This window comes from Pempheris klunzingeri, chromosome 4, assembly GCF_042242105.1.
Source record: "Pempheris klunzingeri isolate RE-2024b chromosome 4, fPemKlu1.hap1, whole genome shotgun sequence".
Taxonomy (NCBI): Eukaryota; Metazoa; Chordata; class Actinopteri; order Acropomatiformes; family Pempheridae; genus Pempheris; species Pempheris klunzingeri.
In genome coordinates, this window is record NC_092015.1 from 14,072,005 (window position 1) to 14,097,433 (window position 25,429).

The 25,429-nt window shown below is 43.6% G+C and overlaps 1 protein-coding gene across 1 annotated transcript in view; it reads left to right on the plus strand.

Annotated features, from left to right (window-relative positions):
* Positions 1-4,483, plus strand: part of limk1a (LIM domain kinase 1a) — a 47,961-nt gene extending 43,478 nt beyond the window's left edge. The window contains exons 13-16 of the mRNA XM_070829531.1: positions 424-592; positions 757-812; positions 1,682-1,839; positions 1,935-4,483. Coding sequence (XP_070685632.1) covers positions 424-592; positions 757-812; positions 1,682-1,839; positions 1,935-2,103 — 552 coding nt within the window. The 3' untranslated portion in view covers positions 2,104-4,483. The remainder of the gene's footprint in view (positions 1-423; positions 593-756; positions 813-1,681; positions 1,840-1,934) is intronic.
* Positions 4,484-25,429: the final 20,946 nt, after the last annotated feature.

A 25,429-nucleotide genomic window follows, 5' to 3' on the forward strand; every position in this document is an offset into this window, starting at 1 on the left:
GTAAGAACATTGTACACTGTGTGTGTGTGCGTGTGTTGACATACCTCTGCATATGTTTTCTTTGAGAAGTCACATGACCTTTATCACCTGTCATTTGCTGGGGCACCTCAGATACAAAAACAAAGGAGAGCTTTGTTAGCAGTAGCGGTAACAGACTAAGCCTTCTTAAAACACGCTCCACAGAAGTAACTTACAGCAAAAACTTCCAGCTGATTCTATTCAAACAGAGACGACATTGTACATGTGTCACATGAAAAAAAAGGTTTTATTGTAGTGCTCACATCTAAAAATGTGTCAAGTGAAATTAGTAGCTTGAATTTGAAGCTTCAAACGTTGAAGCTTTCGTCTCTTTTGTTCATTAGGCAGCGTGTATCTTTGCAGCATCACAGTAACATTTTATGACGCATCGTTTTCTCTGTGTAGAACAACACAGTAGTGGTGGCAGACTTCGGGCTGGCTCGGCTCATGGTGGACGACAAGCACGAGGAGAAGCTGTCGCAGGGTAAACTGCCTGGCCTGAAGAAGCCTGACCGCAGAAAGAGGTACACTGTGGTGGGGAATCCCTACTGGATGGCTCCTGAGATGATCCACGGTACGATCCACATGGACACTCTTTTTTTTTAATAATATTGAGAGGCTGATTTATTCATTTGAACCCATGCACAGTTGTTAACTACATGTGGAATTCCTCCTAAACACTTTCTTGAACTCATACCAAAAATTTCTAGCCACTTATTTTGACCGTTTCCCTCCCAGGGAAGAGCTACGACGAGAGGGTGGACATCTTTTCCTTTGGTATCATGCTCTGTGAGGTGAGTGACCTTCTGCTCTCTGTACTAATAAATGCCCATCAAGGTTTTCAGAGGTAATTGTTTGATCAGCAGAACTGAAATTGCTTCATACTTTTCCCCACAGGTTAAGATTTTGCTTACCTGTTATTTATAAAAGTTTCTTTCCTATGATACAGCAGTGGAAGGGATGAAGAAGAGGGGAGCAGTCATTTTCTTATTAAATCCTTTAAACCTTTTGGACTCTTGAGACGATTTAGCAGGTTTATTATTCATTGAATTTGGCCAAAGTTTACCACCTACAAGCTGTTTTTACAATCTTTTCCCAGCACAAGATTTTCATTTGTGCACAACCGCTCTTCACTTCATTTCACTTCTGGTTTTCTGCATAAACAGTAAATTTAGTGATCTGTCAAAATGTCAACTCCTCTCAATATTCGTAAAACACCCATTTCATTTAATGAGGGAAAAGTCTTGCCTCTCCAAAGTTCCATATTCCTTGGGAGAGTTTTCCAGTGCCCCAAAAAGTAACAGATCTTTGCTCTCTGAATGAAAACCCAGCCCCAAAGTGTGGTGAGCTTCAGGCCTGGCCACACACCATCCACATAATTTGAGCTTCGACAGTTTAGTTCAGTCAGAATATGACTTCCCCAGATGGACACCATTAGCCAGAGAACAGTGCAGGGATTAGAGAGAGCGCAGAAGAAAAGTTGTCTTCATGTGGCCGCTGACAGGCAGACAAATGGCAGTTGTGGTCTGTTGGGAACGATGAGCTTCAGTTTAGAGGTTTTACTGGTCTTCAGCAGATCGGCACAGGAGGATTGCCTTTGTTCTGACAACTCTATCTTTAACTCTTCTTTCTCCCTCTCTTTTTTTGTTCTTGCTCTCTTCAGATAATTGGCAGGGTAAATGCAGACCCAGACTACCTCCCCAGGGCGATGGACTTCGGACTGAACGTGTCTGGCTTCCTGGAGCACTACTGTCCCCCTAACTGTCCCCGCGCCTTCTTCCCCATGGCTGCTATATGTTGCGACCTTGACGCTGACAAACGGTTTGACATCTACGATAGATATTTGTAATTCTGAGCATGTTTTATTGTGTCGTGGGGTTTAAACTGAGACCCCTGTCTGCTTTCTTAATCTTTAGGCCTGCTTTCTCCAAACTGGAGGAGTGGCTGGAGAACCTAAAGATGCACTTGGACATTGGTCTACCCCTGGTGTCTGAAGTGGACCAGCTGCACAAGGCCTTCTGGGAGAACCACAGCATTGCGCGCCCTGAAAACGGCCTGCACACCCACCCCGAACAGCTGGAGTAGGGCTGAAGACGAAGGAGCGGGAAATTAGAGTTAACCCCACTAGGGCAGTGATCGCCTGCCTTGGGCAGCGCAGTGGCTGGGGGAGTCGTGTAAACACTCCGCCATGTTTGAAGCAGATGCTGCGGGCGCAGGCTGGCTCAGGCTTAACGAGTAGACTCAGGGGGAAAACGTGGATCTGAAAAGCCACCTGTGCGAGATGCACACACACATTCAAAGTCAAATCAAGAGACATTAACTACGATAGTGTGATTCTGCTGCACCCGAAGCTAAAGTGGAACACGTCATATGCAATCAGACCTGACTTTCAAATCATGACTCCACTCGTGAATCGTGTAGATTTAAGATTAGTGGTCATTCCATTCGATAACGCTGTACTTACTGTAGTGTGTATATTCATGTGGATAAACTAGTCCAAAAAACGTGAGGCAGACCTTCAGCCTCCTCATCTCTACAGTATATTGTACAGGTGTTTCTGTGTGAGTTTGGTTTGAGTTTGCTTTTGGTTTGGAATCAAAACTGAACTTGCAAAAATGCAAAGGAGAGGGGTCAGTCTGTCAGTTCAAACACAATGCTTGAGATTAGGGTTGGGCCGACCGTCCATTACCAGTGAGCCGTCTAGCGTGGAAACATTGTGATTTAAAAGCGCCCCAATCATCCGTTTGGTGAGCAAAATCATGTCTTTAAAAGTGCAATGAAAGCTTTGCGAGTGAAAAGCCAGTAAGAGTAATGTATAAAGTTGGGTTCATTATTAATATTATGATAGCTATAATAGTAGTAGCCCGTAAGACTCTCCAAACATTGTGATGTTTCACTGTGGACTTCGCCCAACCCCAGTCGAGTTCAACTTGTACAAGTCAAACAAAACCTCTGGAGCTTCAAGAAGCTCACCAAAGAGTGCATGACTGTAAATAATGCTGTTAGCAGGTCTCATCCTGGTTCATCGTGTCCCTCTGAGCTCGTTTGGTCTTAAACTACTAGAACCACACGTGTCCGTGCCGCTGCCCCTCTCCCTCAGCGTGTAGCACTGACTTATACCACCGAGGTACATCTTTTGCATAAATTTGGTACGTTGTCTCCTGATTTTAAGAGCTGTTGACGTATCTTGTTCATACTGACGTGGCATCTCATACATTCAAACACACCCCAGTGTACATAGCTGGCGACATTGTAAATGTTTTAAATATTGTAAATGTACAGACATATTTTATATACGTATGCTACATTGCCATATTTTTATTGGCCGACCAGTTGAAATTTAAGAGAGTTAAAGTTTGACTGCAGTTAATAGGGCACAGCTGAAAGCTTTATGGTTTTGTTTTGGGGTTTTTTCTCTACATTGTCACCACTGTGGCAAGGTTGTGGCTTTTTGCATTTATAAGACGAGGAATCTTGTCACCACAAATATCTCCTACCCTCAGTTCAAGCTCGGTAAATGTTACATTCTGTCATTTCCCTCCTTCCGAGAAGTATTTCTCCACATTTGATGGGTAATCTGGGAGGTCTCATGTCCCCACAGAGGTGTGCCGGAGTAGATTTAATCGTAATACTGGATCATCTAATCGCATCAGACTTGCTGAACTAAATCTGCATGTTGTGATCAACTCTTTATCAAATTATATGCGATTTGAGACTTTTGAGGGCAATCAATCTGTTGGTTTTTCACTCTCGTCTCATTTACTGTACAGTGGTTCAGGTGTGGGAATAATGTCACCAGATACTGCCTCATCGTGTCAGCTGTCTGTCCACATACCCGTCTCTCCTCCGGTGGATGACCCGCTGTGTGTTTACATGTAAATGCTAGCTGTAAATATCACTGTATGTATGCATCTGTCCTTACTTCTGTCAGTGTGCATCGCATTATTATGGGCACTCCTCAGAAAATAATCTCCTCCACTCTCAAATTTCTATCTTGCACCTTCTAACAAACATTTTCTCTCTAAAGAGCTTTTTTTAATTTAAATTCCAGCTGTTGTTTTCACGAGCTGCATGATGTACTAGCTAGGTCTGTTCAGCTTTTAAACTGAGCTCTTTTTGTCTCTAAATTATCATTTTAAAAAAGAAAACGAGAATGAAAGACAAAGACTCAACAGAGAAAGCCAGGCTAAAAAGGAAATGAGAAAAAAACACAGCATCTGTTTTTTTTATATATAACCACTGAAATCTTTTTGTATAGATTTGAGTACTTTAATTTGCACTATAGTACCAAATGGCTGGTTGAGGCCATGTTTGTTAATTTCCTCTCTTGGGCTACTTGTGATAAGGAAATAAATTATGTCGGTTCAGGTTGATATATGAATGCAAGACACTGATAGAGCCTTTCAACTGTAAAAATGGGATCTGGGAAATTCACCCTCTTGACAGCAAACCAGACCATGTGAAAATTATTGATTTCTGATCATATTTTGTTTCAACTTTTAAATACAGGAGCCTGTTTGATCCCACTGTGATCTTATTGTCGGTGAAGTCATGTGTGTTTAAATAATGACTGTATTTTCATTTTCAAGCCTTTAGCAGAAGTCTATGAAATGTAAAGTACCACCAGGTGTCTGGTCTTTGCTCCCAGGAGGATGTGATGTCCCGGCTCTGCCTGCTGCCTACAGACTGGTCCTTTGTGAATGATGTACTGTGCTGTTTCTGACTGCTTGGTTTCATGTGTGATGCGCACAGAGGCTGCAAACACCGTCGGTCTTTCTGGTAATAGAGCACTTAAACTGGCCTGTCTCACCTCTCACCTCTTCATCGCACTCTTTTGGCTCAGGGCCGTACTTTTTCTGGAGCTTTCGCCACAATTCAGTTAATTCAGCAGCTTTCCACAGTGACAGTGAGACTCAAACAGCATGTAACCTTCTGTCCGTGTTTAGGCTTATAACACAAAATACGCTTCTGTAGAACAAGCAGCCCCTCCCGGCTGATGTGTTCGTCTGTGGGCATGTACTGCACATGAGCAGCTTTGCCATGTTTCTGTCTCCATCCCCGTCCGAGCCATGTCGTGCATGTTAGGTGTGTCTGTGAGGGCGTGTTGATGATCAACGAGAATGTCGCCGCAGCACTTCTTTGCAAAGGATCGTTACCTCTGAACAATGCTGTGCCTTTGTTGTAAGCTAGCCTTGCCAACGACTCGAAAACGTGAACTGATTTCCTTTTTTATGTATCATAAGTGCAAGCCTGATTCAAGTGGATTGAATATCATTGCTGATACTATGTTGTATGAGATTTCATCTTGTTCTGTATCATATTTATATTTTCCAGATCTCCATTGTCAGTTTTGATATTTTAATATTATATTTCTTTTTTTTTTTGGTCTTATTTAATTTTTTACACAAGCTGTGAAAACAATTCTGCACTTTAATCCTGAACGTGAACATTTAGACTCTGAGGAGGCGACTGTTTTGTTTTTTTCCCTTTTGTCACAGCTAAAAATAAAATTGTTGCTTCTGAAACAAACTCAGGGTGTTGGTTCATTAATCATGATCTCTCTCAGTCACTGCTGCATCTCTGTGACTAAAAGCCACAGAGAGGCTACAGATTTGTAACCTCGGTGCCACTAAAGCACACGGGAGTATGACGGCTCCATTTATATCTGCTTCACTCACTGAGTTCACACCAGAAAATGTGTGGGCTACTTTAATGTGGTAAAAATACTGCAGGCGTTTGCTTGATTTAAAAAAAAAAAAGTGAATTAATTAGAAATGTGTTAACAAAGCGACCACCAGATGTCACTACATATCTCATGTTATTTCTAAGGTAAAATAAAAAGTGTAAGAATCATTAGATATAATAAAAACATTAAATACAGCTGCTCATCTCCCATTCAGTATTAATCCGAATAAAAATATGTTTTATAATCCTGAATCATTTGTGTCTAAACAGATTTTTCAATGTCAAATGCAAAATAAAATGCATCATAATCTCACAAACTGCTCATGTTTTCTATGTAAAAGTAAATACAGCTGTCAAACAACTACAATGAAGAAACACAACAAAAGTTCCTCCTAAATTGTTGTAGATTACAAGTATGACAGTTTAATGTAGTAATATGAAGATACTCAAATAAAGTACAAGTACCTCAAGTCTGTAGTACAATCTTACTGAGTCACATTCTACTTACTTATACTGCTACTGTCATTACTACTAATAAGAAAACTGTTTATAGAGATAAAATTGTAGCTTATTGGTAAACCCACCACCTTAATGCATGAGGTTATACCCATAATGATACATACCACTACTACTACTAATAATAATAATAATAAATACGTGAACTGAAATGCTGCAAGAACCTGCACAATTTAAACCTAAACTAAAGACAGTCATTATTGTTATTATTATTATTAGTATCATCATTACATAATGATAATCATTACTATCTATCTCTCTGTGTACTCTCTGATGTTAACACTTACCTGTCCCTCCATCGGCGCATTTTTTTTTTTCTCTTCTCGCAGGTGCACGTGACCCTCCTCCCGTCGCATCCACGTGCGATTGTTTTCATTCAGACGCTGCTGCTGCAGAGGCTGCTGTCCAGTGACGTCACCGGCCTGGCTGCGTGAGAGAGAGGGAGAGAGAGAGAGAGAGTGAGAGAGAGTGTGTGTGTGTGTGTGAGAGTGAGAGAAAGAGGGAGAGAGAGACGGGGGACGGGTTTGTCCGGTCACACACATACTCACAGACAGACAGACAGACAGACTGTCATCTCACCGCAGTTGTGTTCAGATTGAGGGAGGAAATTACGGAAATACCGAAGAAGAAGAAGAAGAAGAGGAAGAAGAGGAGGAGGAGGAGGACGAAGAAGAAGAAGAAGAAGGAGGAGGAGGACGCAGCTCAGCCAAACTTTGAGAGATGGAAAATTCGTCCGGCAACAACCGGTTTCGGTCCGCAGTGTTTAACCACGGTGAGTACCACGTCTGACGCCGCGTGCGGGATGGTGTGTCTCCTCTCGTGCCGCCAGTCACCCCCAAAATGAAGGCTGCACCCTCCCTTCAAAATCGCGTGCTTTAGTCAATGGGGACACGCGGGGCTGACGGCGTCAACACACACCGACACGATGTCCTGATGTGGGGTCACGTTTTATTCCGGTTTAATGATAAGAAGAGCGTGTGTGTGTGTGTGTGTGTGTGTGTGTGTGTGTGTGTGTGTGTGTGTGTGTGTGTGTGTGTGTGTGTGTGTGTGTGTGTGTGTGTGTGTGTGTGTGTGTGTGTGTGTGTGTGTCACAGTTTGCATGTTTTGCTCTGCAGCAGTTCTGAAACAAGCTCAGTTTGTTGTGTCAGGACGCTAAAGGGAGATTTCCAGGCAGCCCGAGCCTCTGCATGTTCTAGGAGGCCTGAAATAGTGACCGAGGTTGGTGTAGAATTAACTTGTCAGTGCTTTCTGGTGGATTCTCAATTACTGCCAACATATTTAGGCTTTTCTGCACTTGTACGCAGACACATCCACTGCAGTAAGTTGCTCTGATCAGCTGGAGTGTTGGTCCATGTTTACATCAGAGACACTCCTGTTTCTAATGCTGTAGAGAACAGATCACCTGCTTGTAAACTACGTCAGCTCCCACCTTGCCCCCCCTCCCATCTTGTGAGCCCCAGTCTGACATATTGGTCTCCACATGATGTGGAGCACCGGAGGCAGCAGTCACGCTCAAACATCTGGCTGGTTGTGTATGTAGGGGGCGAGTTGGGGATGTGGTGACAGCTCTGGTGCAGGTGGTGGGCAGAGATGGAGCCGGATCTCCATGATGCTTGTGTCGCTCCACAGTCTGTGATAGAAGCTTTTAATTGGTCTATTTCTGCGTTTAGTTGCCCCACCTTTTCCTTACTAGTGCTGTATTCATTTATGTACGACCAAAGTTCATGAATAGATCTAAATATAACGGTATATATTACTGCATTGGTTTACCCAGAAACCATCAAAGTGCCCTTTAACAGACGACGAGAAAAAGACATGTAATAAATCCATGTTGCGTGTTTCAGAGTTAATCTGGTTAGTCGTGTTATGTTTTCTTTACCAGAACGTGAAATTGTGCCCTAAGATTCACCTCTGTGGGGCCACTTCAGATTTTACATCTTGGTGATAAGTTCAAATGTTAGTTTTTCCACGTCTGACATCCGTGTGTGCTACTCAGGACTGTTTCAGCTCACTGGAAAGCTCTTCTTTAGTGACATTTGTTTGCAGCACTGTTGACACGTATCAGTCAGAGGGCTGAAAGACAAATTTAACGCTTGATTTCTCAGTTACACTCTTTTTTTTGTTGTTTTTTTTAACAGAACTGTCCTGCGAGCTGTAGTTAAGAGCCCATAACCCATTTAACAAATACAGCAACATGGCTCCTTTTCTAACAACACCAACCCCTGACGTTGGCCCAGCCTCACTTCAAAACAAAGTGTAAAAGTAGGAGAGTGATGGGTGGCACAGTCAGCAGTGGCTAACATTCCTCAGGGAAAGCCTTGTGGAGAGATGCTTCCATCCGCGTCTCCGCCTGTGGCCGCGCTGACAGCACCACTGCTGGAGGACCTCCGCATGTAGGTCAAGAGATGAACCACAAGGAGAATTAACAATCCGAGCAAGTAGCCATTACAGCACGGCACAGGGATTTAACGCTGATCACGTGCCCTGCGTCTCCGTAATAAGACGGCTTCAGCTCTAAGTTTGCAGATGTTTTTGCAGAGCTGTGGATGTTTAATTTATCTGTTCATTTGTTTGTTCTGTCAACAGTGCACAGGAGTCTTATTTGCATGTCATCCTGCCACAGTCATTTCACCCAAAGTGCATCTGGACTGATGCATACTGATGCCAGCTCTGCTTTAAAGAGCAATGTGCAGCTCATACATTATATATTGTCCATAGGCAGGGACCGCTGTAGTGCTGCCTGCCAGCTGTAACATTTCTGCTGCTCCTGAAGCGACGGAGGCTATAATGATATTTCAGTCCCCTGACCTGCTTCTCAGCACGGTCTGCTCTGTGAGCTCGCAGCCAGTCCCGAGTCTGAAGTAGTGAATCAATATTTGTAACACTGCCAGTCAGTTTGCCAGGACAGGCGGCTTGGAGTAACAAAAAAAATAGTTTTGCCTCTCATGAACTGACAGAATCAGTAAATGCCAACATTGTGAATAACTTGGACCGGCGTCTGCTCTCGACTAATCACTGGAGAGGCCAGCTGGGTGTTTTCTTTCTGTGGAAATGGTAGATTTCCAAACGTACCATCCAGTAATAATTAATATCCCACATTACTGCAGCCCCTATTCTCCTTGTTTTCAGTAAAACCAAATTTCTGGAGAAGCGACCAATGCCGTACAGCTGAAAACCAACCAGGAGCCCCAGCACCAATTTATTTGGGGAACACAAACACACGAAGGCTTTGAGGAGTAAATGTCATGCAGTCTTACATGCAGCCTTTGCAGAGCTCTTAATCTGTCAGACCCGGTACTGAGTCTGATCCAGGACGTGTCCAAACATGTTGTCAGGCTTCCCTTTCGTGAAACTGGATGATCCAGGTGTCAAATGTTACCTCAGCGTGTGTCAGCTTCAATCAATTGCATTTTATTCACATAATTAAGTTTTTTTTTTAATTTTTTTTACAAATGTAAAACACATTTTGTGAAACTCACAGAAAAAAACAGAAGCACAAATGCAAAAAAACTAGATATCTTGCATCTCTTGCTAAAGCAAACACTTCATTCAAAAGTTATGATGCAAATTTTTTGCATCATAACTTTACATACAAACACCCAATAAGTTGCTCTTTCAGTATTATCTAGGATCTGCTGCAAATATAGACTATCAGCATCAATTAAACGGGCAAACAAACACATTTGCTTCTTCTCAGCGCTCATATCAGACACAGTCACTTTGCTGTAGCTGAGGATGACATGAACATATTGACTTTGTTGTGCTGTAAACAAAACAAACCTCGTCCACCTCTTACTGAAAAACCTCTTCAAAACATGTAGTGTTCAAGTGACCTGATTGGCTACAGGTGTGTTCACATGTGCATTTTGGGTGCAGATGATTGGTAATTAAGTGTGGCCACCGCGCACACACAGGCTTTTAGTTTTGAATGATGTCGATAAGATTAGTGGTTATCGGCAGAAAGTGTGTTTTAGATTTTCAGTCATAAGGCAAAGCAGACGACGTGCTGATGGTGTACCGTACCTGCTCAATAGATACATGAGACAGTACGAGTTGTTATGTCTTGGCAACTGCAAAAACTGTAAATGTTGACGTAACTTGTTGTTTTCCACTGATATGTTTTCATATGTTGACAATAATGTGTTTCTGTTCCTCTCTATGTGTTCGACCTCCGCTGGATGTGGATTTTTTGATTATTTCTCCTGCTGATCAATCGCCCTCTTCTGACCAGACGATGAGGTAAGAAACCACAGTTTTCCTCAGTCCGGTTGCCGAAGACAAAGTAGGTCATTGATGAAGGGAGATTTGATGAATAGGGACGTTGTGATTTGTTGTCGGCCCATTTTACCCCTGATGGCCGCTGCTGCTCATGAGGGATTTTGTGCAGTTTGATGCATCAGTTTTGAATAAGTGGAAAAGTCATTAGACCTTGAAATGTCAGTGTTTAAAACTCAGGCGCACTGTTGGAGCCTTACTGTGAAGCATTTCACAATTAGCCATGTGACAAATGTTTCCCATTCAGACGGTGTTTAAACGGGGCATGTGATTTCTGCAGTTATTATTCTGAGTCCGTGTGACTTCTCTGTGCTTATGTGCTTCAGGGTTTTACTTGACACCAAAGATGAACCGGTGCATGAGAATAGGTGTGTTCTCAAAGCCCAGACTTTCTTGTTCCTTGTCTCACAAAGTGACAACTGAGAATCGGCTGTGTGTGTTTGCATTGTTTGTGTAGCTGCAGCTTTTGTCTGAGCTTCACTCTTTAGTGGTTATAGTTGCCGTTTCTCTCAGCCGACAGCCTGGCCCATCGTTTAGCAGAGTCAGCAGTTCCCCCTGAAGTGGAGATTCAGAGTGATGGTGCTCATCTGTTATCGCCCTTCCAGTAGCCAGTGGTCTGCCACCTTAGTGTCAAAACGCCCCACCACCTCCCTCTTTACTCCTCTTCTCCATGTCACCGTCTACACCCGCAGCTGTGTTTGGCCCGGCTGAGTGGGGATGAAAGAGGGGCGTGTTTGTTTTCAAGCCCAAACAGTTCACAGACGGGTGGGGAGGAGTGGATCCGTATGGGTGTGACAAACCCTGGTTCCTTCCTCAGAAACATTCCTAGCCTATGTGACAAAGCTGTAGTGTGTGCTGACAGAGGGAACACCTTGTGAGGAAACGACATCTGTCCCCTGGCCCAGAGGCGGCTGATGCTGCAGCTGCTGCTGCTGCTGGCCGGCTGACGGTGTTCACTGGTTACTTGGCACATCTATCACCGGGTATATGATTGAATAAGCAAATGTCCAAGTCTGCATACAATTAGTTCCTGATTTTCAAACCGCTCCCATTGTATCACTCTAATTAAGCACATTGTGTCTCCTCTGAAAGCAATAATTCAGTCCAGGTTAACTTAACTGAAGTGCCCCTCCCCTGCACCCACACCCCTTGGCTGTAAACCACGCAGGACTCTGGGGTGTGGTGGAGCAAGAGGGTGGCTGTGGCTTCCTTTTGTTAGCCTTAAAATGCCGCATAACCTCAAACACACACACACACACACACACACACACAATGACGTCGCTGTTCATGGGCAGTGCCAGCTGTGGGCAGAGGAGCAGAGGAGGGGATGGTTGTCTCTCTTGAGACGGTTTTCCCTCCACACACACACACACACACACACACACACACACATTCACCACGGCGCATTCCTCAGTGGCTTTTACTCAACTAGCCATTAGCCTCCTGTCCCTTAAACTGCTGCTTGCCACTGCAGCCAAACGCACAGGCAGGCTATACTTGGACTTTATTAGCCCATTAGCTTGCTAGCTACAGCAGTGGATGCCGGTTTTTTCCCCCTTTCCTCTGCTTCCCCTGTAGCTGTGTCTGTTTTTCTCATTTGCCAGTGTGTGCTCACTCAATGCATTCATCTGCAAACTGGAATGGGAGAATCTGGAAATATGCTGCACCACACCCGTCTGTCCATTGATTGACATTTCATTGTTGGAGAAACACATACAGTACATATTATTGTGACCAAAACACTGCAAGTAATTAAGCCAAGAGAATGTCAAGTGATGGGTGGGAGTCATGATCTGATGGCATTTACTCACAGTACGTTCAACTCATCACGTGTTGCATAACTCTAGTGCTTCTACTGCAGTTGTACATAATTATATAAGTTCTCTTTCTTCCTCCACACAGATCTAGTCGAATTCATTAGCATGTGAATCCTCACCTCCGTATAGTATCAAATGTCAACATTATTCTCTTGCCTGCATAGTAATTTTACCACTCGTTACATTATCTCACTGAATCCACACACTATCAGTAGTGCCGCTGTACCCTCAGTGAGAGAGGATGGCGTATCGTTCGTCAGTGAAATCTGACCCATCATTTCATATATAACTCTCCACTAGATAAAGTGTGTGGGTTTTATTCTCGGAGCATGCAGTGAGATTCACAGTGTGATGGCACAGTGGTGATGCAGACGCAGGCTGTAGCGGCAAGGGTTTGGGCCTGTGGCTTTGGCTTTGACAGGCGGCCCTGTGGGCTTTTTTTCAGTTTGATGAGAGGGCAAACAATCGGGTTACGGAGCATGCACGCAACACTTCACTGAGTGCGAGGCCGCCATAAGACAACAATAACAGGATGGTGAAAGATGAGCGCCTAAAGAGGGATTTGTTGTGAATGTGAGACACCATCGTGTGTTCAGTATTATTCTAAGAGCCAGTTTTTCCACCGGAAGAGAAGCTGTATTGAGAGGCAAATGTGCCTTTCAGTCATTATGAATCATGTAGGGTGTAAACATCTAACCCTATCACAACGGTGTGTGTCCAACACAGTATGGAGAAAAATACTGTGTATACCCAGAAGACATTTTGATTAGTAAAAGTGGGAAAAACACAGATGTAAATAATAAAATGAATGATTGCTGAGTTTTTAGCCATTGTGAATGCTGGTTCACTGTCACATTGTCACGGCTCAGTGGGTCACTTTAATAGACCAGAGCCATCGTTAATGTTGTTAGTAACACTTGTACTGTTCCCACTGCGTCTGCTGTGAGAGATGCATGTACAACACCAACTACAGCTTTAAAAGAGTTGATGCTTAGTTACACCACAAACACTCAAACCGAATGCAGCACAGAAGATGATGACTTTCCATTTACACATATGTTTCACAATTGCAGAGTTACTACAGAGAGCTGCAGATATTCCCTTTGGAGAATCTGCATGAAAAGCATTATTGAATGTTAAAGTCTTTGCCCCTTTTTCATAAAAGCTTTAAAATGTCTTGCCAAATCTCCCTATTTGGTCGTCGTCCTGACATTGTAACTTCCTTCGCTCACCGCTTCCTTCCTGTCCCTGCTGGGCCTGCTCACCAGACCCTCAAACTAATTGGCTCGTGTCTCCGTCTCTGCAGATGTCCCATGTCAGCCTGAGCTAGCCCTCCGACCTCCAGCCTCAGCACTCTGCAGAAGTTTTGGTCAGAGGGCGACCTTAGACATTCCTCTAAAGCCTCACAGAAGTGGCCCCTGCCAAGCCCCCCTCCCGCTATAAATAATCTCAGCCCAGTTCCCATGGCCCCCACCAATGTCCCAGCACTCGGCTCGCAATGCATGAAGTGCTATGGCGTCACCAGAGAGAGCGCCACCCTGTTCCACCAACCCAGGGATGATTAGCTTTCTGGTAGGAGGTGGGGCAGGTGTTGAGGTCTCGGCGGCAGTTATCAATGCAATCTGACCAACGTTATTACAGAAAGGAAAGGACTCTATCTTTTTAAAAATAGTTTGTATTGTGCTCCAGCTGTTTTTCCATCTAAGGACTGCATGTCCTCAACACAGTTAATGACGTAGCTGTGGAGCTGAGCTGGTTTGTTATCACGCTTAAACTTACGTCTCTAACATGACTGTTTTCAATGCTCACATTGCCCAATTACAGTATTTGCAGCATCCATTCCTAACCTCTAGGCCCTGTGGGACGACTCAAATTCCTTCAGTTTTTCTATCTGTGGTTTGGAGTGCAGTCATAATCCTTCTGGGATCAGCCTATTGAAAATGTGCTTACAGTGTAGCTCTCGTGTGTCTAGTTCATGCAGTCAATAAGCCATAATTCAGCATTTGGTGACAACAAGGCGTACCACAAGGGGAAAGTTCACTGTGACGCACTGTAACTCAGTCAAAACATCACCACCAGTGTTAGCATTTTGTAGTTTTTGGACATGTTTCACCATTTGATCGTTTACTAGTCTTTATCACACTTATATTGTTTCCATTGTAGCTACTGTGGAGCTTTAAAAAGGTGAAAACATATTAAGACGTCAGTGAGTATTGTTGAAAGGTATTTTAGGAAATGGCTGAACTCTCATCTATACCTTGTGGAGTTTTCTCTTACTGCAGCTCGCCATACTTGTGGTGGTGTGCTGCAGTGAAGGTGGAGCATCACCCAGACTGACGTCCGTTAGGATGCACAGTAGCCTGGGCTGAGAGCCAAGGCGCCTTGATCTAATCTTCAAACTTCTGGGAGCAAAGTCGGAGAGTTTACGCTAACTGCAGGCGCTGTGAAGACGGAGCTACACATCAGGCAGATAACGAAGGAAGACAGTTGTTAAAATGTTGGCATCAGAGCAGCTACATTCACATGGCCATGTGAAATATGATGTGATGTCTGCAGAAGCATTTATTTTTAGGTGGACTCAGTGTTTTGTAGGTCACATTTTGACCCTCTGATATGTTTTTAAAACCAGCAGATGTAATAATTCAGGATCATATCCAGCAACCCATCAGCAGCAGCTGATCACTCCCATTGTCTTCAGCCTTTCTGTTTGGCCTATTTTTGGCATTTAAGCTTTAAATATTACACGAGTTTGACATCTTCTGATGGCAGCCATGGGTGCTGAAGTGTGTGTTAGCAGTCTTGTATGCGAGTGAGTGTGTGTGTGCGTGCGCGCTAATGTATAGAGATGACAGTTCTGCGTGTCCAGAAGCAGCATGGTCCTCAGCTGCAGCACCCTCCACTCCCCTTAAGAAAACACAGATTCAGGGGGAGTCAGGAGTGGGAGTCAGATTCTCCCACCGTGCTGCGGGACAGTGAGAGGAAATGCCAGGCAAGCTGGAAGGAAGAGCGGTAGAGATGGTGGAGATCTTCCTGAGGACGGGGTGTAGTAAAGGATGCTTAATGCCCCAGGAGGATATAAGCCCGCCATCTTAAATTCAGTCTGCCAGCGGAAAGACACGGCTCCACCAACCCGCCGGCACCCAGCATGCCCTTATCTACAGTACAAGATGACTGTAAAGACAATCGCTCACCCCTCTGTATTCTAACCATCATACACACACAGACAAAACAGACACTTTAACAGATGGTGGTATCAGATTCAGGCACTAGGGTGTAAGTAAAGCATGGAATGTGTTAGCATGCTGTGACATGGTGGTGATGGATGGAGGAGAGAGGAGGCTGGAAGTTTAAGACGCAACCACAACATTTAGAGGAAAGTTACTGTAAGTGGGATTTAGAAGGTGGTTTAGTGACACAGACAGAGAGAAAATACCAATGTGAGTGAACCAGTCAGTTATTTAATCAGCTGTGGATTTGGAGTTGCCTTTTGGATCTTCTGTTCTCTCAGCATCGCAGAACATAAGCAGCAGACCTCAACTGCAGCAGACTGATAGGCACCACACAGTCGCTGCTCTCTCACTGGCAGAAATGTAACGGGGTGGCAGGCAGAGACCAGGTGCACTTTTATTGACCATCACATCGGCGTACAAGTCGTGTGTGTGTGAGCTTGTGTGTCACTTCATCCATATCACTGCACAGCCAGCGCTTTTGAAACCAGACACTGAAATACCCACAACACCCCACTGTGCAGTGACTGTTGTTTTATGATTTGGGACATGTTGTGCCTCAGCTGTTGGTGATTTGGCATTTTTGAATTATTGATTATAAACAGAAGATAATATCCTGATGATAGTGAGAATCAGCTGTGATCTGATCTGTTCCTTCCTCATACTGATGTTACTTATACAGATGTGCCAAAATCTCTTTCATCTCTTTTGGCATGTCGGTCTGCTTTCTTTGAAAATATCTGCACAACTTTGAAGTTTGAAATCTGACAGCTTTAAGCTTTTCTGTTGAGACGTTTTCTGCTTTTGAAACTCTTCATGTAAAGAAATACTAAAACTATTTTTGACATTCCCATTTAAAAGGCTTGTTAAGTGTCAGCTATTGATGCTCCTACTCCAACAGTACGTGGTCAGTATTGATGAGGATCGTTGTATGTTTGGATCACCTTTTGGCATGTTTGGCTCTGGGTATTGATCGGTTTCACGTTGCTCTCTGACATTACAGCCATGACTGAGCTCATTTGTTTTGTGTCAGGAGGCTGTCAGGTCGTCTGGAGGCTTTGAAATGCGAAGAGTTTGGGGAATCAGCAGTAGAAAACAGTAGTGCTGCGAGTGTTGGGCTTTGGGGCGGAAGTGTGTGAAGTGTGCCTCTGTGAGAATTGGGATCATACGAACTGGGCGAACACCACAACATGTGTGTCTCATTGAAGGATCAAAGGGAAGACATGTGGCTCCTGCCTCCCTCGATCCCTACAGCCTGCTCCCCCTCTCCCCTTTCATGTGCTCACTTCTTCATACTTGTTTCTTTTTTTCTCCTCTTTGTCTTCCTGTGCATAGAGGAGCTCCCCATCTATCTAAAATAGTCTGCTCACTCACAGGATTCCCTCCCTTTGGCTTTCAGGCTTTCTCTCTTTAACGTCCACATAAACACACTGGCATACCTGTGGCATGTCAACCTCCTTCTTATCCAGGAGCTCCAACCACACCAGCATCCCTCTTTATACCAATCTCCCTCCACGTGCCTCCACCCTCACTGCCAAGGAGCAAAAAATAAGCTGTAAGAAACAAGCATAAGGTTTAAGATTTTTATTTTCGGGGGACAAGCCTGCTTTAGACCTCCAGCAATATGAATGTATTTTATAGTAACGTCTGTTAGGCATAAGAGATTTTAATCAATCAATCTTCTGTCATGAATCTCTCACGATCACGGCTGTATCTGTTTAATAAATATTTGTTTCATGGACCCATCAGTTAGTTTTAACATCCTTAATTGCTGCTCATCAAAAGTGCACCGGAAATACCAGCCAATGGAGCGACGTCTGCGGCATAGTTCAGGCAGTCGACTTAACCAAAAAAGATTTTTGTCTGCACTCCCAATAGCTCAGAATAAAGCTGCAAGCTTCGCTGTGTGTCTCTCATTGCTCAGAGTAGAGGACAGGCTGGCATACAGTCGGATGACAAATGTCTGTAGTCATAGACAAATTATTTTAGAGACCAACATGGTCACACTACCAGGCAGGACACCAGGGGTTATCTAGTTAAACAAAATGCAGCATGAAGATCTGTAAAGCATATAGACATTATAATGTGGAACAACTATGATCACTGAATATAAAGAACGCTTTAAAAGACAGTAACAATAATCCCAAAGTTAATGAACCGACCTGAACAACTATGAATGGAATTGTATGTGTTGTGGCAGCCAATGGGGATCCAAGAAAAGAATTAAGAATAACTCGGTCCATGGCGGCCTATTTAAGACGCCAAGATTTCCCATCTCTCCCTCTGCCCTGTCAATGCCGCTGCTGCTCTTCCAGGCGCAGCATCCACCTGCAGACAATGGGGGGGGGGGTAATCATCTCTCCCCAATATCTCATGTAAACATATCTGCAGGAGTGATGAGGTCTGAGTCCAGATACTAAACTGTGTCCACTGCATGTCCTGCTGTTGTGATAAACATTTAAAACGTGAGTTGTCTGTCTGACATTGAGGCTGTGTTAAAGACACGTAGATAAACTACAAGACTAACACACAACTTGTGTTTTATACCACAGCTGCCTGAAAACATTGATCAAGGTGTTTTCAATTAAATCTTGTTACTACTCTTGGTACATTTAAAGATTAAAAAGTCACAAATGCTTAAAATCTACATACCTACCTATTTATATTTCCTAATTCAGGGGTACTCACAATAAATCTACAATGATATCTCTTGAGATTTAACCAAAATTGCTAAAATATAGTGTTTTAAAAACCTCTGACTGGCAGGAAACCACATACTCATTTACGGCTGCTCTGTGTGAGGTGGTTTTAATTACAGGTGTCTATCTCATATTTTGTGTGTGTGTGTGTGTGTGTGTGAGATCTTCAAAGGTTAAGAGGACACAGAGTATGGATGCCCATTACTGACTGCTTTATGAAGCTGGCCTTCGTGCTTAGGCGCCACAAGCAGCTAATGACTTCCTGATTTTTACTGTTGGAAAACCTCTTCCAGTCTCTTTTTAGACTCCTGGTCAATGAAAGGAGGGAGGAAAACGTCCGGTAGTTTTAGCAGATTAACAGGTTGCCACGGGCAACTCTTTATGGGGTGATGCACACTGGCAGTGCTTATGTGGACCTTTCTCTGAGTGTCCCCATTATTTGATTTTTATAGTTTTTAAAGAAATAATCTTACAAAGACTCAGGAAAGAAGGTTTTTTAACAGCAGGTGGATCCCAGCTCTCATCGCTTTCCATAAAATGACTGAACAAGAGAACGGGGTCACACTCGCCTCTGGGGATATTTTTAAGAATCACTGATGTAAAAAGAGACTCTGAAGAGACACAGAGAGCCAAAAACATTTTATTTTGTCTTGAAATAACTTACGTAAGAATATCTGTGTTGCTCAAGGTGACCACATTTTGTTACCAGCTAAATAAATCAAATCAGCTTCCCATAAAATCTGGAGCCCTCCAAGGTCAAAATAATGTTTACCCGTATTTTCAGCCTCACAAATAGCTCACATTCTGTAAACCGCTGCGCACCTGCTGGACTTGACCCAGGTCCGACTTTTGTAGTCACAGTAAGTCACAGTCAGTGTCTCCCTGTAAACTTTAAGTCTTTACGTGACCTCATTTGTCTGTAAATGAGTTCAGATTCACACAGGCTGTTATTATTACTGTGATCTCTGTCTGATTGTCAAACTGTCTGATTGAAACCGTGACTACATCGGATGATGGAGGATATTATAATGCTGTACTTTAGTGTGTGTGTGTGTGTGTGTGTGTGTGTGTGTGTGTGTGTCTCTGCACGTGTTTAAGAGTTTGTTCAACCAGAAGATCAGCTGACCTGAAACTGTCTGTTTCCTTCGGATGCCAGAGGACAGAACAGAAATAAAACTTCTTGCTTGGGTAAAATGGGAGCTTCTGATTAGCTATTGAAGAATAGATGGTGGATAATATTTTAATTAGTGGAGGTCCCTTGCCTGCTTTACTGGTGCAGTACCTGCGATTTGTTTTTACCAGCTTTTTAGTGTTGATTTAGGGACCCAGACTGAATGTTATTCTCATGGTTATCACAGAAGACATGAGTAAACTCAGGTTTGGGTTTACAAACAATGCAGTGTTCCTGTAGAGTCCCACAACTGAGCGGACCACTGGGCAGTTAATAAACGCCCTCGGTGTCCTTGCCCTTCCACTCCACCTGTTAACCACTGCCACAGTAGACTGCCAGCCGCCTGTTTGTGATATTTATGTTTGTGAGGAATGCGACGTAGTTTAGGAGCAGCCTTAGAGAGGTGGAACGTGTCTAAACTTTGATGTGTTGGATCAAATTGCAAAACACCCAGAGGACATTTAAAAACTGTGTGTTTTTTAACATATGTGACCTTGTAATGGGTGAGGCGCTCAGTGTAACTTCTCATTTAAGCAGTTAAAGTGGGTCTCAGAGGCGTCACATGACACTGGGACCGTTTGTGGGTGATGTAGCAGACAAGAGTGTGTATCTCAGGCATTGTCGCAGTTGAGCGCGGCTGGAACTTGTGTAGCTTTCATCCCATTTTGGTTCCAAGACAACAAGGAGGCGGACAGTAAGATGTAGTTTTGAGGCCATGTTTGTCTGTAATGACACTTGTGGCCTTTTCCACTCAGCCACTTTGGTTATGACATTGTTTTCACTGGGAAAATGACAGCATGTGCGGGTCGGGAAAAAGATATCTTGGCATTACATAACATCCCAAGACAATGAGCACCAATCCCCCGGTGCTGTAAAGAAAGCAAACCTCCCACAAACGCACCAGTAGGAATTCCTGTGTGACACGAAGAAGCTTGAGCGGTAAATTTCTGTCCCCATAAAACACGGAGTCATAGTATATAGCATGAAGGAAGTTTGGCATGTCTAAGAGCATGTATCTGAAGCCTGTCAGAAGTCGTTAATCTCTGCTGGATTTAAGAAAGCTTTCCATAGATTTACAACTAGCTTGTTAGTGTTGGAGCTGCAGTGCACCCATGTTCTCTTCATGTCTGTTTTTCAGAGTCTGTGGAGGCAAACGTTGCCTCACTCTGAATGAGCAGGATGGCATCGGAGTGTCTCTCTCGCATTGCTGCCCAGTTTCCCTGGGAGTCGTGCCAAAAGGGGTGCCCCCTTTAGCATTAGAGGGAGACGCTGGAGGCCTGTGCATTGTCATGTTGCGAGCACACTAATCTGCTTAAAAAGACGCAGATGTCATGCCAGATTTTGTTGTCTTAAAGTGTGAATAACGTGATTGTCATGTGATTTTTGCCATGTTTGGATTGTATTGTAGATTTTTAGCTTTGTTGCACTTTTCCTCGTGAACACTGAAGAGTCACTAACTTGAATGAGTTGAGAAGGCGATCCTGGAGACCTGTGTTTTTTTTTTTTTGTTTTTGGTTTTTTTTCTAATCATCCAGAGCCAGACTGAAGCTTGGCCTGGTCAGCGAGCTCTGGCTGCTGACTTAGGAGTCTTGCGCTTGCTGGTGTCTGGGCTATTTATAGAGCTAGCCTGAGAATTCAGACGAAGGTCAGCAATCAGATTCCTGCTCCCAAATTGTGGAAGGGAACAAGAAGGAAAAGTCCCTCCCAGAACTTATGCATTTTTCACATTTCTATTCATGTATGTAAACTTCCACTTATGCAGGATTTCGGCACCGTGAGGTAGAGCTACCATCTGTTGTGTCTACATCAGCTCTCCTGCTGCATCAGCACCTCAACTCCATTATGACTTTTTAATCCATGAGGTGAAACATTTTCATTCATTGGACTTGCAGCAGGTTCAAAGGCTTCGGGATGAAATGTCCTCCTTGTTTGTGTTCAAGAAGAAACAAAACGACTGATGTAAAGAAGCAACAGGCGTCTATATTTGGGTTCAGGTGCACACCATTACCTAACAGCAGCTTTATTAGTGAACATGATGGATCAAATGATGGCTTAGATTACGGCCTCTGCGTTTATGGTGGATGATATTGACAGCGTGACACCACTTCCTGCTAAACGAAGAGAGAGACAATTGTTGAAAAGTTACTTCAGCACTGCACCAATACCATCAGATATTCAGATTATTGTATGCAACAAGTTATTAGGTTGGTATTTTTTTTTAATGGCATCTTTTTTATATCTCTTCTAACATACAGTAGCTGTGCTTTTCTTTACATTACAGATGTGGCTGACTGGATTATTGTTAGTAGCGCAGCACAGCTGCTGGCTAGACGATGGCAGCTTTGTCAGCAGACTGCCCACTCGCACAGATAGATAAATAGACACACAAGCGTTGGTGAACATAAACACACAGTCACACGCACATCTGGAGTTTACAGCTTAACTCAGAGCCACACAGGGCCCGACTATCGCACACTAATTTAAACAAATATCAACACAGGACTGCTTATTCCTCAGACACAGATGGTCTGCATGAACCCAAAATGGCCCCGACAGGATTAAAGCGACCAACTGTCCACCCCGTCTGTACATCATGACCCACACAGATTACAATCCACTCCAAACTTACACAGCCAAATGTTAAATACTGCACGAGCTGCAGTTTGACAATAGTTAACCTTTGGCATCATTATCTCTGCGTCTGTGGTCCATATGATTGTGTTTCTTTTTCATGACTGTATATTTACAGTGACAGTAAAGTGCTCTGCTCAGTGTGTGCTTCGGCCACTTTGTGTAACATAAATCTGCTATTTTTGGTTTATGGAGATTATACTATGAACATCTGGTGGAATGACGTTTTGCGTGCCGCAGAGAGCTTCTGCTGAAACACAATGCTTTTTTTTTAAAGTGGCAGAGGCCTTTTGCTATGTGAAGTTAACCTATTTTTATGGTTATTATAGCTATGTTTAGCTTTTTCTAATTGAGCAGAGTTGAATGAAATGCAAGAATGTGAACTTTATGACACTCAAGCACTTCATAGGCAAGCTGATCATTTTTGTCCTTTTGGGGTCATGCCTGGGAAGGATGGAGCGAACGGAGCCAAAGGGGGAAAAAAGAACAACAACCCTGGAGGAGAGTTATTATGAGATGTTTGATTTTGGGCCTCTGATCTCGGGATCTCTGTGCATCAGTCTCTGCATTGCTCAAAGCCTCTCCTCTCCTCTCCTTGCTGTCTTCCTGTCACTGTTGTTAATTTGTCCTTCACCCACATCCTTCTCTCCACATCACTGTCACATTGTGCCACAGTGGCTCAGTCCCTGCTGCTCCCTGCAGCCATAAAGACCCCAAGGCTGTTTAACAGAGGAGTTCATTGCTCCATTCAGCTTTACTCACAGAACAGAGTGTTTCTGATGGGAGCTTCCTTTTAAAAGGCTTCTTACAGTCCCAGATGAGCTGAGATGCTCTGTGCCATTCAGCATTGTCTCATCTGCCAGGTCAAACTCACTTCATTCTTCACTCTGCAGCCATAGTTTGTGTGTTTGGTCTTTGCTTTGCTGCTACAGACATCAGCTAAGAGCAAGCCTAAGTCCAAGCTGGGTTAGTTTAGCTGTTATCCCGACTCCCTCCTGTCTTCTCCTGTGGCGGTCGCACCACTTGCTGTAGCGTTTGATACAGTTTGTTTGCTGGGTGGTTAGAAGATGCCATCAGCAGTGATCATCTCAAGGTCCACTGCTCTTCATCCAAAGCCCACTAATCTTTTTTTTTTTTTTTTCAGATTTTTCAGAGCAGATAAAAATCTACATGCTACTGTATGTGTGTACACTGTATATATTCACATTTAACGATGCTTATTCAGATATTTCGTACCTTTTACTTCACTAAATTCTGGATCTACTCGACTGCACGCAAAACCTCTGTGATGGTGCAGTGACCCAGTTTCAGAACGAGGACAACTTAGAGATTGTTTTCTGCTTTTGCCTGTTTTTTCCACTGTAACATGGCCATGACAGTTATTGACTTACCATTGGCAGGGAAGTCGCGCATGACATAAAGCCAGCTACTGTCAGACATTCAAGTGTTTTCACATCTGCTTCAACATTTACACATTTACTTCAAATCAAAATGTTGATGTTGAAATACAGTTTTTTCCATGTAAAAAGTTTGCCAGTTAAGTTGCCAGTTAAACTTTAGTCAGTGCACTGTGGTGCAGATGTGCACCTCAACACCAATGATAAAAGTCAAAGTGCCAACAAAAATTAATTCCTCATCAAATCATCACTATGTACAGCACAACTTAGAATTCAGCTCCATTTGTTAGCTCCGGGTTCTGGGTTAAAACGTCACGCTGGGTGAGACTCTGCAGGACGGTAGGTGTCTCACTGAGTCTGAACCATTTCTTCTGGCGCTCCTTTGACACCTCAACTGCGTGAGGTGTGAGCGCTGATGACGCACACCATGTGTTATACATAATTTCATACTCCTTGATTTTGGATCCACGAATTGTGCAGCACTCTCCTAGAAATCTGCAGCAGTGCTCTTCTGACAACTTGATGTGTACTTGTACTGCCTTTTCTTTGGTTCATAGATAATTGAACAGAAAAGCTCAGTGGAAATGGTGTCGGTAAATATTTTAGCACAACTGAGGTCATAAAAACGAATGTAATGAACTGCGCTTTTACCTACAGGTCCTGTGACAAGTTTGAGCTTAAAGGGACAGAAGTGCTAACTTTGACGCTGCACCATCAGAGGCTGTCGGCTTCTGTTCATGTGTGAGTGAGGGAGCATGCTATGCACAGTCTAAATAAATATTATCATGCCCCACTGAATGTACCCAAACACACAGGACAGGAGTTACCTAAGCAAACCAGAGGTGATGGCTCTCTCTGCAGCTTTTAACACGAAGTGGTTAACCTGAACTTTGTTGTAATGTCCCACTGCAGTAACCTTGGGGTTATTTGCTTTCAACAAACAATAAAAATGTGTACTGTGGTTTTGAGATGAATTACCTGAGAGAAAATAGAGTGGTAAAAAGTACACAGGTATAGAGTGTGTGGACATTCATTGTATTGAATTATGTTTTATAGCTCAAAGTAATTTATCATTTTTCTGTTGCAGACTTCTGAAACATCTGAAAATCCATTAAAATCAGGTTCATGATTAATGCTCATAAGAATAGGATAAGCTATGAAGTATCAAGACTGTAAAAAATGTTATATATATTTTTGGATTGTGTGTTTTCTGTTGCCTTCTGTTTTGTTTGGTACTTTAAGATTACTGGGTTGTAGTGATTGTAGTTCTCTGAAAGTTGGGCCCTAGTTGTGCCTGGTGTTTGATATCCTGAGGTCTGTCAGTGAGCGTGATCTAACACACTCAGTCGATCCTGAGCCTTTTCTCCTTTTCCGCTGTCACCGCTCCTTTTTGCAGCAGCACCAGCCAGTCAAGCCCAGGATGTAGCATGTGTCTGTGTGCAGCATCACGTTATTAATGTCTGCCTGCAAGAGTGCGTAGCTCTGCCGCAGGCGGAGACACAAAAGGTTTATCCGCACAGACCTGGAGGAGCTCACGGTCGGTTGCTGTCCTCTACTGGGTCGTGTGTGTGTGTGTGTGTGTGTGTGTGTGTCCTGGCCATCTGCAGAATGGTAAGTCTGGCGTGGCATCTGCATTGTGATGACAAGTGAGATAAGCTCCTGTCACTGACAGCGTCTCGTGCTTCACACTAGTCATGTTTTCATCAGCTACAATGAGACTGACTGTCTGATGCTCGTGCTTCTCTTTATCTTCATTCTTTGGACCATTCAGGAGTCTCTAGCAAATTATTACAAGCACAGTTTTCCTATTAATGACACGTTTACCAGCAATGTGCACGTCTTGAAACTGATATTTCTATTTGATAAGTTTTAGTGTTACTGATGCCAAAGGGATGCGCAGTATTTTCAGCTTTTCTTCTGTATGGGACTGCTCCTGGCATGCATATGTTTCACTGCAGCTGTACAGAATGTATGGCAGCTGTAAACCAAAGAG